Below are 15,516 nucleotides of genomic sequence, written 5' to 3'. Positions count from 1 at the left end.
AGCTTATTTCTGTTCTTCTAAAAGCATTCAGACCCCTGGTTAGCACTAGCATAACTCCCATTTAGCTAGCACAACAGCAGTGTAGGCTGAGCAAGGGGTTAGATTCAATTAGCTAGCCGCCTCGGCTGCTACCTGTGAATGAAGCGATGATCAAAAATGTGACAAATGTGAGCAAGCAACGCAATACTTGTGTTCCGGGCAATGTAAAGCCTCCATCACTTTTGGTACAGCTACTTCAAGGCTCTTGCAAGCATAGTGCAAAACTTTCTGACATATCCATATTCCACCAAAACACAAGTTGCTGTCACCCTTAATATTTGTACCAGCAATTGAACCATTTGCCATTCCTTTACAATCACACAAAGACATAAATGGTATACACCTGCACCTGACATTGCAGTCAGCTGCAGCATTTATCTCTCTCTCTCATTGATTTATAACCTGATCAGTTAGTATTCTCATGCACCAATAAGCTTGAACTTCACCTTTCAAAAAAAAAAAAAAATTATAAGCCAGCTTTAATCATCAGTTTTATTTCCAAATGATAAAAACAAAGAATAATATATGAAAACATTTCAAAACCACAGACCTTTTTCTGTGCACAACAAAACAAAACTTTGTTGGCGTTCACTGTGCTGTTAAGAAAGACTATCAACCCCCATGGTGTGTAAATTAAATGTCCCAAATAAGGCTTTCCCTTTTTCCCCTATATCCCTTTTCTTGACATTATATGTGCCAAGGCTCCCCAAGAGAGATTAAGGCTGTAGGTTATTATAAAATTATAATTATATAATTATTTTCTTTAGAAAAGACCAAATATAATACAATTAAAACAATAAGGTAATACACAGAATCCAGCTGTTAAGTCTGATTTAACACCCTTTCAAAATACGATTTCCAGGTCAGAATCAGAATCAGAAAAACATAATAATCCCAGGGAGAAATTATTTAAATTCCAAACGCTCCATTGAAACAAAACAGACACAACGGCCGTACACGTGAACAATTATGATCACCTCTAACGTCAGTTAGACACTTTGTTCATCCATAAGAAAGAGGCATAATGACAATTGCGTTGTTTTTTAGAAACTCAGCGTCTGGCATTACCATACACGGCACGAATGAAGCTTCTGGAGTGTCTGAGGCGACACAAATAAAGTTTTAAGGCGGCATAGCACCGCAACAGCCATTCATTTTTGCAGTCTTTAGAGTAACATATTGTTTTAAAAATCATGACTTAGTAAAAAGTTGACCACAAGGAGTTTTCACTTTGTGGTGGAAGAAGACAGTAAAGTAATTTAGTTACCTTTTAAAAAGAGGTAATTGTTTCTAATTACTATTTCTCAGATACTAGCATAACAATGCATTTTACACCCTCGGGTGATCTTATCCACCGACCTACGAGCAGAGAAGTGTTCTTCTAGTATGCAATTAAAACGCTTTGATTATGTTTTGGATCTCCCATCTTTGTCCAGAGCATTCCTGTATCAGAAGCTTGCCATTTTTAATCTCCAGACATCTTTCTGTCTGTTTGTTCTTCAGTTCTTTGCCCTAAAAAAGATAATAAGTGTTAAGAATGTGGATGCACAGTATGTCATCAGATAATGTTCACACAACCGCAGTCAATATGTTGAGCTATACAAGTCACCCTGAACTCCCACCCTCTAATTTCAAAGGGTGGGACACACTGACTATTACTAAAGATTTTACTGAAATAAAAATTCCCATTGCCACATCTCTACACCGTCTTTCATATACTTTGATATACTTTGATATACATTTTAAGAACAGTTGTGGTACCTGAGTGAAGTTCCAGTAGATCCCCATTCCTTTCTGCATAGCCTCTTTGCAGTTGTAAAGTCCGGGGTCCGTTTCCTTTTCCCCGATGTCAGTTATACACCGGTTGTCATTGTACTTGTGGGACTTTATTCCGCCGATAAAGAGCTCACCATTAGAGCGATAATAAGCGATCTAAAAATATTGTTAAGTTAAGCAGCAAGCAGATTTGAAATTGCTTGTTATTTTTCAGAGACTAAAATCATTAATCTTGACAACCACTTTTAGCTGCTTGACTTACTTGAGGTTGGTAGTAGTAGCAATTGTAGGCAATGGGTGTGTGACCCGGCACTGGGCCTTGGTCTATGCACATGTTAGCATCAAGATTCTTCACCTGGTAGTGGGGAAGTTCATCATTTTGTCAAACTCAGTGAAAATGTATAACACTATGGCATAAATCATTACTACAAACAACTTAATGCAGCAATGCATATGACACACCCCATGCAGTACTCCATCTACCACAGATAGAAAGCATTAGATACAACTAAACTTACTCCTCCATAGGCAAGCAGGTCTGCCCAGGGATCCAACTTGGGATACACATTTTCCAGGTACCATTTGAAAGGTTTACAGTTCAACCTTTCCCTGAGTTTTTTCCTCTCTGAGACATCCCCGATGTCAATTCCATGATTCTGCAGAGATTATGATGTGATTTTTTTGTGATATTGTAACTAAAGAAATTCTTATACACTTATAACTACTCATAAGAAAAGCTGAATGAATGCCATAAAAAGGGGAATCATCATTTTTATTGTTTTTGACCTCATTTGCAGTACCTCAAATGGAAGGTTCCAAGCCAAGTTGATGTTGTGTTTGTATTCATCCATCCAGATTTCTGCTACTCTGAGGGCATTTCTCTTCATGGCTTTGCTCAGGTCAGGCATGTAGGGCTTGTGGCTCCTCTCAATGTGGGCAATCTTGGAGCATGGTACTACTTCAACACTGCCTCCACATGTCCATACCTATATGAGAAAAAGAAGAAAAAGTAAATAGCACTTTTAAACTTGTACTCCAAAAGAATTTAGATATCATGTTTCTAGCGGCCTCTTTGGCAGTACAATGTAACTGCAGGCGAGCCTGTTCTGTCAGAGCCCTCCATCTTGTCAATTCATGGTCACTATGTGTGTTTTTTTTCTTTTGTAAACTTTTTTGAAACACTTTCACCTCTACTTCCCGATCCCTATATGTTACCGTCTTAAATCCATACACAAACACACACACTCACACACACACACACACACACACACACACACACACACACACACACACACACACACACACACACAGACACACACACACACACACACACACACACACACACACACACACACACACACACACACACACACATTCCATTCACACTTCTACCCTTACTACAAGGCTGACTCAGGATTTGCAAGTTCCCGATTTCCAGTTAAAAAAGTGAACGCAGCATAACTGATGATCTCCACCAGTAGACCAACCTGTTTGAGCAGCGCCACTAACTAATGACAGCCTATTTACATTCAGCCCGGGAATGTCGCCACAGACATGGATATTGTATTACTCGGCAAAAAGGTAAGTAGAAGTTCTTTCATTAGTGGGTCACATGATCAATCACCGTTGTTTTAAATCACTCTTTGATAGATAGTAACTTACAAAGTATAATTTTGACTATACCGTTCAATAAAACTTAATCCTTGATCCGTCATCCTCAATGAAAGTAGCAAACTGCAAATCATTTTGCAAGTTCACACATGAGTCGAAACAAATGTGAGCCAAGAGCTACTTAGAAGTTTATAAACTGGGCGATACCACCACTTGTCGTACACATATAACACATCGTTTGTAGGGCCCCATCTCCTCCTTGGAGACCCCTGCTGCTGCCCCATGAATCACTTTTTGCTGAAGGAGATTATAATGGTGAATGACAAGAGCTCTGAAGGTTGGTTGGTTGCAAACTGATGAGACTGTGCACATTATAAACAAATGTTCATGAACTATTTATAGGCTACACATGTTACTGGGAGGAAGGACAGGCTGAGAACACGTTTCATTGTGCAGTAGCACAAAAAGTTAATCATTTTTTAAAAAAGTTATTGGCTTGGGCTACTTTCCCAAAACCCAGGTCAGCAAGGCCCAGGGCAAGGAGAGACACCAACTACTCCAAGAAGAGATTCGAGCTGGCCTGGAAGAAAAGAGCGTGAGCAGGGCAGTGGGACTCCAGCAGCAGGGAGCGTGGACAAGATGGGAGAGCACGTTGCAGCGCAAAGTCACCTGGTCGAACATCATTTAGGCAGACTTCCTTCGTGTCCGGTTCAGGCAGTCTATGATGCCCTCCCAAGCCCAGCAAACCTGCATACCTGGGGGAAGAGTGAGACACCTTCTTGCCCCCTTTGCTCCAGAAGAGGCTCCCTAGAACATCTCCTTAGCTGCTGCCCAAAAGCCCTGGCTAACGGTTGCAATCGTTGGCGCCATGACCAGGTGCTCAAGGCAGTGGCTGAGAGTATAGCCTCAGCTATCAGCACCAGTAGACACCATCGAGCTCCCAAGACAGTCCCCTTCGTCAAGGCCGGAGAGAGACCACGGACTCGGCCACAGGCAACAACAGGCCTCCTGCACACAGCCCCTGATTGGGTGCTGCAGGTTGACCTTGGAAAACAGCTGAGGTTCCCACAACACATTGCACCAACATCCCTCCGACCAGACATGATTATAACATATGAGGTCTCAAAACAACTGATCATGCTGGAGCTAGCCGTGCCCTGGGAAGAGCGGCTGGGCATTACAAGAAGAGGGCCATTCAATCTGCTAGTGAAGCCACAGAGAAAGCCACAAGGTGGCTGTAGATTAAGAGGGCTGATCCGTGGGCTGTTACTGGGACGCAGGCTGGGACTTGATCACCCCTGGCAGGGTCGCCTGGGCGAGGGTGTCTGTTGCAAGACTTGAAACACCCTATGACCCCAGAAAACAACACTGATGATGCGTCCCAGTGCGTCCAGGTGATGTTTCTTAAAGAGTTGACCGACTCTACGCCTCGAGTATTCCTTCTTTTCAACCCGGCAGTCTGCCTGTAATGGGCAGAAGTTACCTCAACACCTAACCAAGAAACAGTCCAGCACATAACCCTCTGTAAACCTACAACAGGTTGATCAACAGGTCCATTTGAGTAATCCTTGTATTTCAAGGCTTTTCAGATGGAAACACTACACAGCTTTTCATCATACAATGTCACAGGACTCTTAAAGTCTGGAAAGATATTACAGCAGGAATCATTTTATTCTTTGCCTCTACGATTGTGAGGAATTATACCTCAGCCAGGATCTGTACTCTTTCTCGCTGCAAGATTGCCTGGGATTGTGTTATCAGGATTCAGATTTGATGTTAGATAGGTGATGCTTACTCACACGGATTCCCAGCTCAACATTTTCTCCGCCGTACACTTTCATTCCTTCATCAAGAACTCCGATTTCTCCTAGAAACTTCCTGTCAGCAACTAGGATTCCCATGACAGATGGACTTCTGAAATGAAATCATTCATTCATTCATCTTCAACCACTTGTCCCTGTCGGGGCTGCTGGGGCTGGAGCCGATCCCAGCTGACATCGGGCGTGAGGCAGGGTACACCCTGGTATGATCAATAAGACCATTATATTTGTTTGACACACGTGTAAATCGGAACAAGACTGATTGATTTCACTTTAACTTACTTTCCAGGCAATGAGCCGTCGTTGAGTTTGTAGTATTCGTCTGAAAAACTCTCATACATGCACCATAAAGCCCAGTCGAAGGCGTGTGCCGCTGGAAGGTATGGAATAACCTTGAGCTCATCAAAGGTGACTTTGTCAAACACAGGGGACGTCACCACCGTTCGGTCTGCTTTAATCTGTGTCAGCAGTGGTTCAGCCCTGCGTGAGGGGAATGGAGAAGAGGCCGATCACACATCCCTGCAACAAACCGTCCTTTACTGAATAACCTGACGACTGCTGGTTGAATATTTCTTTGACACTTTCCGCATATTGATGGTAGCTTTTAAATGGGAGCTTGCATGTGTTGTGGAATGCCGGTTGCTCCTTAATTATATCAGTGGTGAGTTTTTGTTCATTTTCAGCCACTATACAAAACAAAGAAAGAAATTCAAGACAGCAATGCAAAAAAACAAAAAAACAAAATACAAATAACATGGTGGGGGGGTGCATATGCAGGAAGCCAGCCTCATGCACTGCGTGAGATCAGCATTTTAGAAAGGCAACCTTGTCAAGGGGTATATTGTCAAATATTTATAGCTTAAAGTTGGTTTTGATAGCCAGTCCCGCCACGTGTGCGTGTTTGTGCTGTGTAAACAGAGCGTTCTAAGTAAGGCTAAGATGTGAGGCAGGCCAACGCTGGCAACACCTCACCAGAGTCAGTTTGTTGGTGGATGCTTACCTGTGTAACTTGAGAATTTTAAGTGAATCTCAATTCATTTGAGAAAACTGAATGTTGTTTAAGAAGTTTAGGAAATTAGAAGAGCTGCAACTTATATATGATGTTAAAGACTTTCACAAATATGACACATACATTTTTTCGACATAAACCAGAGTATAAAATTATTTTTTCCCCCCTCATTCTTACCACAGCTCATGGACTTCGATGTGTGCATCCAGGATGGCCACCACATCAGCAGTAGCAGCCCTCCATCCAGAAGCCCGGGCGTAAGCGAGGCCTTGTTGCTGATTGTGCCTCACTCTCATTATACGGAGACTTGGGTTCTGCTGCTCCAGTGACTTTATGTATGTGTCAAGTTCCCCCTTTAGATTTTCTGAATTGAGAGAAGAAAGTGGACACATGTTTTGAGATTACAGCAGAACAGGCGTTATGGATTACCATAGCTAGTTTAGACGAGGCAGTGATACCAGTTTCCGTGAAGAGTTTGAGAGCAAGTTGGTGATGATGTACTGTTGCCTCAAACTGAAAAGTGTTTCTAATGTTTGATTCGAGTCCACCTTGTAGAAACTAGATAAAACACATACATTGTTTGTTAAATGTGTACAATATCTGAAGTAAAAAAATACCATTTGTGGTTTTACCAGGAGGTTAAGCTTTGTACTGGAATTTCCTGAATCTACAGTATATACCTCCTATATTGGTAAACAACAAATGGTTAACTTCAATTTTTGTCAAGATATACCACATGAGGTGTGTAACATGGTTAGTTGTTTCCAGTCTTTATGCTATTCTTACTCTTGGCAAGTAGACAAATAAATATACTTCACAAACATCTCTAACTATTTCTTTAAAGCTGAAAGTTAATTTGACATGGGATAAATGATCCTTTTCTTACAGAAGTCTTTATTGAGTTTAGGCAACAAATCTACTTGGAGTTAGGCTAGTTAAAAAGTGGTTTTGGTAAAAGAACAAACAAAAAATCCAGTTTGTTGCCTAAACCATAGAGATTTCTGGCAGAAATGTCCAACATCTCCCATCTGCTGGATGGCATTAAAAATGTAAATTACAATCACAAAGTAACATGTGGAATGTACTATATAATGCCAAATATTAGATCCTGACAGTACCCAAAACATTTAAATATAAAAAGTGTATGTAGGTAGCAGCCAACCAACCTTCAGAGCTATTGTCATCGACCATTATAATCTCCTTCAGCAGGTTTTTAGGAGTGTGGTCAATGATGCTGCGCAGAGCTCTTTTGATAACAGACAGGGCCTCGTCTAGGTAGATCAACACCACTCCAAGACTTGGCAGGTCCTTTGGGTAACTCTTTTTCAGACACCTATTCAAAAACAGAAGCATTTTGAAAACCAGTCAGTCACTGTCCCCCAGTAAACTGTGAATGCTTTACCTAAAGACAAATAGGGATTGATTGATACACAATTCACAATTTGATGCGGTTCACGATTTTTTGTTCATGATACGATTTTCTAACAATTTTTTTTTTAAATCAAAATGAGTTAGAGACAAATTGTGACCAAATAAAATTATCTTTTATTCGTAGGAAAAAAAATATTAGACGTGCTTTCTTTACAGAAACTCTGTTTCAGATAGACACAGTATAAGCACTCGGGAGAACTTTAACCACATGAGCGCTTACCTCCTGGTGGAGTTTTGGCAGCACCACCTGACTGAAATGCTGTCGTGACAGGATGCAACATCTTGGCTCTAGCGTGTTCATCAACAGCCGAAAGCCCTCATTTTCAACGTCTGAAAATGGTGTCAGCAGTCTCTTGCAATATTTACATGCTGTTTTGGTTTTGTCTGTCCATTTCTCACCGGTTGTATTTGTGTATATGGGGAATCGAAAAATGCCACCACACCGCTCTGTGCATCCTCTATTTCAAAGCCTACCGTTACCATGTCTTCCCTCGTTCTGTGCCCTGTAGTATACCTACATAGTGACCTAAGTAATTTTTATTCCTGTCATGATGCATCGTTACATCCCTAAAGACAAACCATGTGAACTATAAATAAAATTGAATCGAACATAGAGGTGAAGGATCAGCAAACAAGGAACATTTCTTTGATATGAGTAAATTATAGAGTGTACCTTGGATCCCTGGTATCTGGAAGATCTCGATCTAGAGGAAGGCGATCGCTGAGAAAAACGTTGTATCCATACTTTACAAACAAACCCTGTGCCTCTCTTTGGTCATCCTCGGACAAATTCTCCCCCCATGTCTTGAAAAGGACAGAGTCGGGGAACACTTTAGTAGACTTTTTCTCTTTGGGAGCCTCTTTTTGGTCCTGGGTTTTTGCTTCAGTTTGCGCTTGCTGCTCTGGCTGCTTTTTGAAGGCTGGCTGTTCGACCTCTGCAGCTTTTCTCTGTCTGTCTCTGTCCTCTTGGAGCATTTTCTGCATGGTGTCCTGCTTTTGCTCAAAAGATCTCAGTACATTGTCTTGACAAAAGGATGACAGAGAGAAAGCGAAATGAGCTAGAGGCATGATCACATTTTGCAGAAAATACCAAACATGTTTTCTGGATCAAAATAAAGCATTGTTCTTGAGGCAAATTGGGCATTAGGGCAGCACAGGTAAGAGTAAATAAACAAATATAAATATATAAAACAATAATGACAATTTATGGTGTAAAGGACATCCTGGGCTTTGTAGTGACATAGGGGTGTGGCCAAAAGGACACAAGGAAGATACGTGATCAAATATAGTTTTTTAATTTTAATATTATTTGAGAGAGTCTATATTAGGCTATACGTTGGCGTAGGCTATAAATGAAAAAAAAAAAAAACGGACCCGAGGTAGGAGGATAACATTTCAAGAAAAAAGTTGCAAATTTCCAAGAAAGAAATAGTAGATTCATAAGTAAAAAAGTTGTGTTTTGTTTTACACTCGAACCACATTGCTTCAGGATCAGCACAGATGCTGCAGCATGCTGTGCTATGTCTGCAGCAAACTTAAAAATAGGCTACCGTGTTTTGAAGTGGTGGCTGGTTTGTTTCCGCCAGCAGCTCATTTACAAGACTTGGCCAAAGATGGATGGATTCACGTAATTCGCATTTCCTCAGCATATCCATCTGGGAACTCTCGGTAGGAGATCCTTTGGGAAGAGGTGGACATACTGGTTGCTGATTGGATAAACCATCTGTCTATCACCACCCTATGTAGGTAATAGACAGCCCAAATCAATCAATCAGATCAACGAAGCGTATGACATACTAACAGAGTGTTGAGGCAGAGCTCAGAAAGTAAAACAGACTGATAAAATAAAATACAATGGAGCTTGTGAGATCAGGATGGTCTCGGGAGGCTAAAAGATTTGTGGCAACTAAGAAAACCAATAAGAATAGACGGAGAGCGGCATTTTGTGCACAAGCCCTGTCCACAGCGACTTCCTGGTTGATCCACTACGGAAGTGCCAAAACCTGCAGTTCTCCGAGTGTCCACTAGGACTAGTATGCACAATAGAGCAATTTCTCATGGACCCCCATGTTAAACAGGCTGTTTTCACAGCATAATTAAACCTATTTAAGGCCTGGTACAAAAATAACATTCTATTCTGTATGTTTAAGTCATATCTCCAACACTCAGGGGGGTGAATTCTTTTGTGCCAGACTAGTTTTTATTTTACTGGAGGTTAAAGTTTTTGACCTGGACTGCAGTCATTCGTGTGGTGGTGTTAATATAGGTGATTAGATGGTTTGCTCTTCGATCAACTGTACCAACAGATGGTTTAGGGACACACTGTGTTAACATTAACTCTGCTAATTAAATAGCCACACTTGCACTATGACTTGACTATAGCTTACTATCGATGACACATATCTGGAGCACCGGGAGGATTTGGGCCGTGAGGGTCAGTGTTTTACAGTCTATTGACATGCTACTGTGTTGGATTTCAGTTTAAATCATAGATCATAAATGCTGGCTGCCTGCACTTTACTCCCGGAGCCGGTGTGTTTTCCTCTAGACTGACACGGGAGTGCCAGTTTATCTAGCAGCGTGTTCTGTTAGCCTAGCTCCCAGACAGGGGAGCTAATGTTGCTAATACAGTATACGTATGCCGGACAGATGTATCTCCCTCCCCCCAACGTCACATCAATCCCTTTCTTTGGTAAGAGGAAATGAGGAGGAGTCAAAGTCCAACAAGATGGCGACTCCCGTAGGCGAGTACGATTGGATGAAGTTGAGAGAATGGACCTCGATGTAGAGGCTACGTCCATTTTTTATACAGTCTATGGTGGTGCACAGTTCTTCAATGGCTGGAGAAACGAACTTCTGAAAGTCTGTCCATCCTTTCGAATAATTTGTCACCGGGACAATCAATATTCTCTCTCACGTCAACCTCGGGACGAAGAGGAGTTGTGGGCACTGATGTCATTTTTCTTTTTAAGTTTCCAACACGCTTTACAAACCAGAACGGGTTTGTGGTCGTTGGAATAAATGGAAAAAGGACAAGCTTCGTGGAGTTGGCTGGCACGTTACACGTTCCACGCGCTCGCGTCTCGTTGTTCAATGAGACGCACGCGCTGCTCTCGCACTGCTGGTGCTCGAGCTGAGACGACAATACGCAACTGTCACCGTACTATATTACTCTCTGCTGTCACTGTGCTGTGGTACTGGCTGAAGCCAAAAGAAGGGCAGTCTGAGTGCACCCAGCACAGACCCCACCCACCCAGTAGGACCCAGACCCACAGAGCCTGAGATAACGTTAGGCCAGTAACGTTAACTACAGAATCACCAACGCCATTCTCGGCAACGATAACAATGCATGCGAGTCTCTGGGCAAAAAGCTTTTAGTGGCTAATGATGCCAGTTTAAGCTAGGAAGCTAAGAAACTGTGAGAATTGTGATTTTAAATTACTACTGATACTGATACTTTAACCTCCCATACATTCAGATGTTAACGCACCCTCTGATATTGTTATGTTTAGATATTCCATCATTTTCATCTTATTATCTAGACTAGCAACTGTTAAGCAGATTACCATTGTCTTCTAGCTAGCTAACGTAAGCAGCTGTACAGGAATATACTGTTGAAACAAGGTAATAACACACTAAACTGTATACTCACCACATTGAGATTGTTGGTTATCATACTCGACTTTTCTGGTTATGGTGGTAAAAGCAAAGGTAGACTGTCAAAGTTTACATTAGCAGAGCTATTACCAATTGCTTTTAATGGCAGTCTGTTAGCTTCAGAGATAGCCAGCTCTAAATCTATGTGTATTATCATTATTTCGATTTATAACACCCGATACTTTAACTTGCTGGTACAATGTCCTCATGACGAATTAAACTCAAAAAAATCAAGTCCCTAAATGATGGAGTAGTGGCAGAAGGTCACATAGACCTCAGTTCTGTGACTGAGGGTGCTGGTTGTCATATTGAGTAGAAAAATTAGCATTTATTGTCATTGTATTGCATACAACGAAATTGTGCAACTCCTTTTGGTGCACTAAACAAACAAACAAACAAAAAACAATAAGAATGATTAAAAACAATATAAAAGAGGTACAAGCTAAACAAATATAGTCTGGAAATAAATGCATTATTTTATCAACATAATGTATTGTATTTTATTAGTATTGTATTTTATTAGTTATTAGTAGTATCAGTAAGTAACAACTCAAAATGTAAAAAAGATTTTTGGAAGAATTTGGGCCGATTCGGGACGATGGTGAAAAAAGTTACTTTCAACCCCCTGGTGAAGAACGAATAAGTCTGTTAACAAAATGATTAAAATAAATCCCAAACAGTTAAATAAGCAAGCAAAAAATAAACTGCAAATAAAATTAAAAGTAAACAAATAAAAAGATTTAACCCTCCTGTTATACTTAGGGTCAATTTGACCCTGTTTATGTTTTACATCTCTTAATACATGGTTGACATAGTTTTTTTTACTTCATATTTAAGAACTTTTCCTAATTTTAGGAACAACTTAGAAATCCTACAATTGGCATTATTATAGTTTTTCACTGCCCTGTACACATACTGTACTTCTTTGGTGTCAAGACATACCTGACTGCACCTGTATTATGAGGAGAAGCTCCGCCATTTCCCATAACTTGTGGGCGGGATGTTTGGTTCGCAAGACAGTGATAGTTCAAGGAAGGAGCAAATATATAAAAGCCATTTCTCTTGGTGCTTTGTGCTTTCTCTTCATGAAAATGATGCCCAATAAAAGGTTTTCTGTCTGTGAGGTTAGCTACTTTACAGTGAAAGTGACATTGAATGTGTCTGAGATGGAGGACAATGTTGACGAGGTCTCTGATTATGAGACATCCTCCTCTGAAGAGAATGAAACCCTAAGTGTTGATCCTCATGTGGCCTCTCAACCAGCAGCAAACATGTTACCTTCCAGAAATGGAACATCACTGAGCTCATGACTTTGTACTGCTAATATTATTAAAATTATCATTATATATAATAATCATTACAATTATGATCTAATTTACAATTAAAATATTTAGAAATATTTGAAATTGTGTTTGTTTTGACTGAGGTAAATTTGAGACTGTATGTTATACATGCTACTGTCCTTGGAAATTGCTGTCATTGAGAAATAATACACTTACTTTAAAACACACAAAAAATATCCCTTGATCCAATTTTAGGTAAATCGGTAAAGTATTTAGTTTATTTTTTTGTAAATTTCCGAAGTCACATTATAGGTATTCGTTCTCAAGAAGGTGTTTTTCCCTCATGAATCCACTACCGTACTTTTTTTCTCTTAGATTTTGCCACTTTTAAATTCATGAATCTGTTAATTCTTTTGTCATAATTTGCAACTTTTTGGTCCAAATTTGTGGAGGACTTTATTTATTTATTTATTTTCAACCATATTCCATAATTCAGGTAAGCACTGAATGTGTGAGAGAGGGCTTATAGGAGGGAGACTCAGACAGAGACGGGAATATTTTCACTGGAACGCACTTCAGTGATGGATCCACAATAGCTTAAATATTACATTTATTTGTAATTGAATCACATAAAGTTAACGTATAGCCTACTGTTGTGTACTATTTGTGAAAGAGAAACAGACTGACCCGATATACAAGGGTTATAAAAATAAAATTACTTTGTGATACGTTTCTTGCCATACTTAAATTATGTTAAATTATACTTAAACTGTTGTGTATGCGTTTAATCCTCCCACTTACCTTTTCAACATTGTAACTATAGTTAAATCAAACTAATGATAATTGTATTTCTAGTTCCCCATCTGCACTCATAATGATTAAACCCCATGACAAATAAATTACTTGTATAAATGCAACACAGGGCAAAGATGAATTACTGACTCAACTCACAGAGACTGCTGATGCTTCTCTCCAGGTCAGAAAACACCCTGCCTATACGCGCTGTGTCCAGTTCTTCGTCAGATGCGACAGTCTCCACTGCGTGCTCATTATACCCACCCCAAATGTGTCCACTCTTCAGAAACATTCCCAAGTAGAAGAAGAGCCCAAAGCCCCCCAGAATGAAGACTGGCCGCTTTAACCACACTGCTCGCATTCTGATAATGACACACCAACTGTCCCACGAGGATACCTCAAATCACACACGCGAGTGAGCAGAGCGCGCGAGCAGATAGCAGATGTTTGAACCAAGTAGCCCAACCCGCTACTCTGAAAAACAAGTGAAGAAGCGGAAGGAAGATCATTTCCTACAAGAAAGTGATACAGGCATTCAAACACAACTTTTAGGGAAAACTGTGAGGACGTGGACACGACAGGTAAGCTTGTACAGCTTCCTGGGAACCTTTTCTTTGCATGGGATCCAAGGTTGCGAACTCATCTTCTGTTCTAGGTTTTTTTCCCCTGATAAACTGGTAATGCAACCACATAAAAGTCTACTGTACTGGGCTATTTTCATCATCATATGTTGTTCTTGATGATGGCACAGAGGAAGAGGGTGGCCTTGGGTGTGACCCTTGGTCACACCCACACCGTGGGTGTGATTTGTCTGCTGTCACTCAGCATGGCAATCCTCACCAAACAGAGAGCAGTTCAGGATCTATATTATTGTGCCCTCCCCGGACATTTTTTTTTAATGCCAGAGCAGTCTATTCATTGTCTTTAATAGAGGAGAATAAGAACAATCCCATTTCTTTTCAGCACTGTAGCCAGGCTGACAGAGAGCCACAGCTCTGTTGAGTAATGTATTCCTATAACCCTCAGAAGTAACGACTACATGAACTATTTTCATGATGAAATTATCTCTCAGAGACAAAACTGACTCGACTCAATGACTTCGAATTCACAAACCTTAGAAATAACTGTACAACTTCATATATACTTAATTTTTTAATCCTATAAAACATTGTTTAAACATTCTCTTCTGACACAATGGTTGCTGTTCTCTAATTTTGATCTCCAGTGTAAAGGATTCAAAAATGAATAGGAATTCAAAATAAATGATTTCATTGACAACATAAGGTCCAACAGGCAATGCCAAGGGATCGGATCTGTCCTGAAAGACCCTTTATCTTCAGAGAGACCCCTGCACGATACGGCCTCCGAGGTCCACAGGAATTCCCACAAACAGTGACACCATTTTCAAAGGAGGAGCTAGGAAGCTGCGCTTAGCTTTAAGCCATACCAGAAAGAAAAATATAATGCCTCTGAAAAAAATTGTACTTTCAGCTTGACAAACAACCAGCTAACTTCAAATTACCAGGAGCAGCAATTTTTCCCCAATATACATTGCATATATCTAAACCGGCCTAATTGTATCTGCACCTTCATTGCAGCGTTTCACGCGACAGGCAACGAGCAAGATAGCGTGCGTACTGCTTAACCATCTTGCGCCAACGTGAGCAGCAAGTATCGAAAGTGTTTTAGTAGACAGACGTTTGTTGCAAAGATATAACTTGACTTGTTTCCTTCAAATCAAACATGATGAGTGTCGCAACACAAAGCAGTTGGTAGCAGATATTTAGAAATCATGTGTGCCAGGTGCCTCAGGGCAACTGAGTGTTTGTCTTTTCTTTGGCTAAGTACCAAAATGTGTATAACTACCTGGAATAAATCTGTCTTTCTGTTCTGAGAAACCGGTATTTTTGCTTAGCATGCTCAAACCCGTCCTTTGTTATTATTATTATTATTATTATTATTATTATTTGTAGTTGTATTAATTGATGCAACAGATAGGACAGAGGGGAACTTCTGTACTTTCCTTCATGTATTTCTGTATAAGTGAGTGTTTTTAAATGTGTCAGTATTGAGTGGAGCTGCAGTCTGGCTGCTG

General features: G+C 40.5%; 1 protein-coding gene across 2 annotated transcripts; it reads right to left on the bottom strand.

Annotated features, from left to right (window-relative positions):
- Nucleotides 1-513: 513 nt before the first annotated feature.
- On the bottom strand, nucleotides 514-13,994 carry LOC310949286 (putative polypeptide N-acetylgalactosaminyltransferase 8). 2 transcript variants are annotated; one of them, XM_083916677.1, is made up of 11 exons: nucleotides 13,578-13,994; nucleotides 8,360-8,708; nucleotides 7,422-7,588; nucleotides 6,433-6,619; nucleotides 5,529-5,726; nucleotides 5,226-5,340; nucleotides 2,616-2,801; nucleotides 2,334-2,471; nucleotides 2,078-2,170; nucleotides 1,801-1,971; nucleotides 514-1,551 (listed from the first exon to the last, which is right to left on the bottom strand). In XM_083916677.1, exons 1-11 carry the CDS (start codon nucleotides 13,780-13,782, stop codon nucleotides 1,432-1,434), a joined length of 1,929 nt encoding a protein of 642 aa, XP_083772803.1. In that variant the 5' UTR covers nucleotides 13,783-13,994; the 3' UTR covers nucleotides 514-1,431. The 2 variants fall into 2 exon arrangements, with proteins under 2 accessions (XP_083772803.1, XP_083772804.1); XM_083916678.1 differs by lacking the exon at nucleotides 13,578-13,994 and adding an exon at nucleotides 9,237-9,424.
- Between the last annotated feature and the right edge of the window lie 1,522 nt (nucleotides 13,995-15,516).

Source organism: Echiichthys vipera (assembly GCF_963691815.1).
Source record: "Echiichthys vipera genome assembly, chromosome: 7".
Classification (NCBI taxonomy): domain Eukaryota; kingdom Metazoa; phylum Chordata; class Actinopteri; order Perciformes; family Trachinidae; genus Echiichthys; species Echiichthys vipera.
This window is presented reverse-complemented; position numbering and strand designations above follow the sequence as displayed.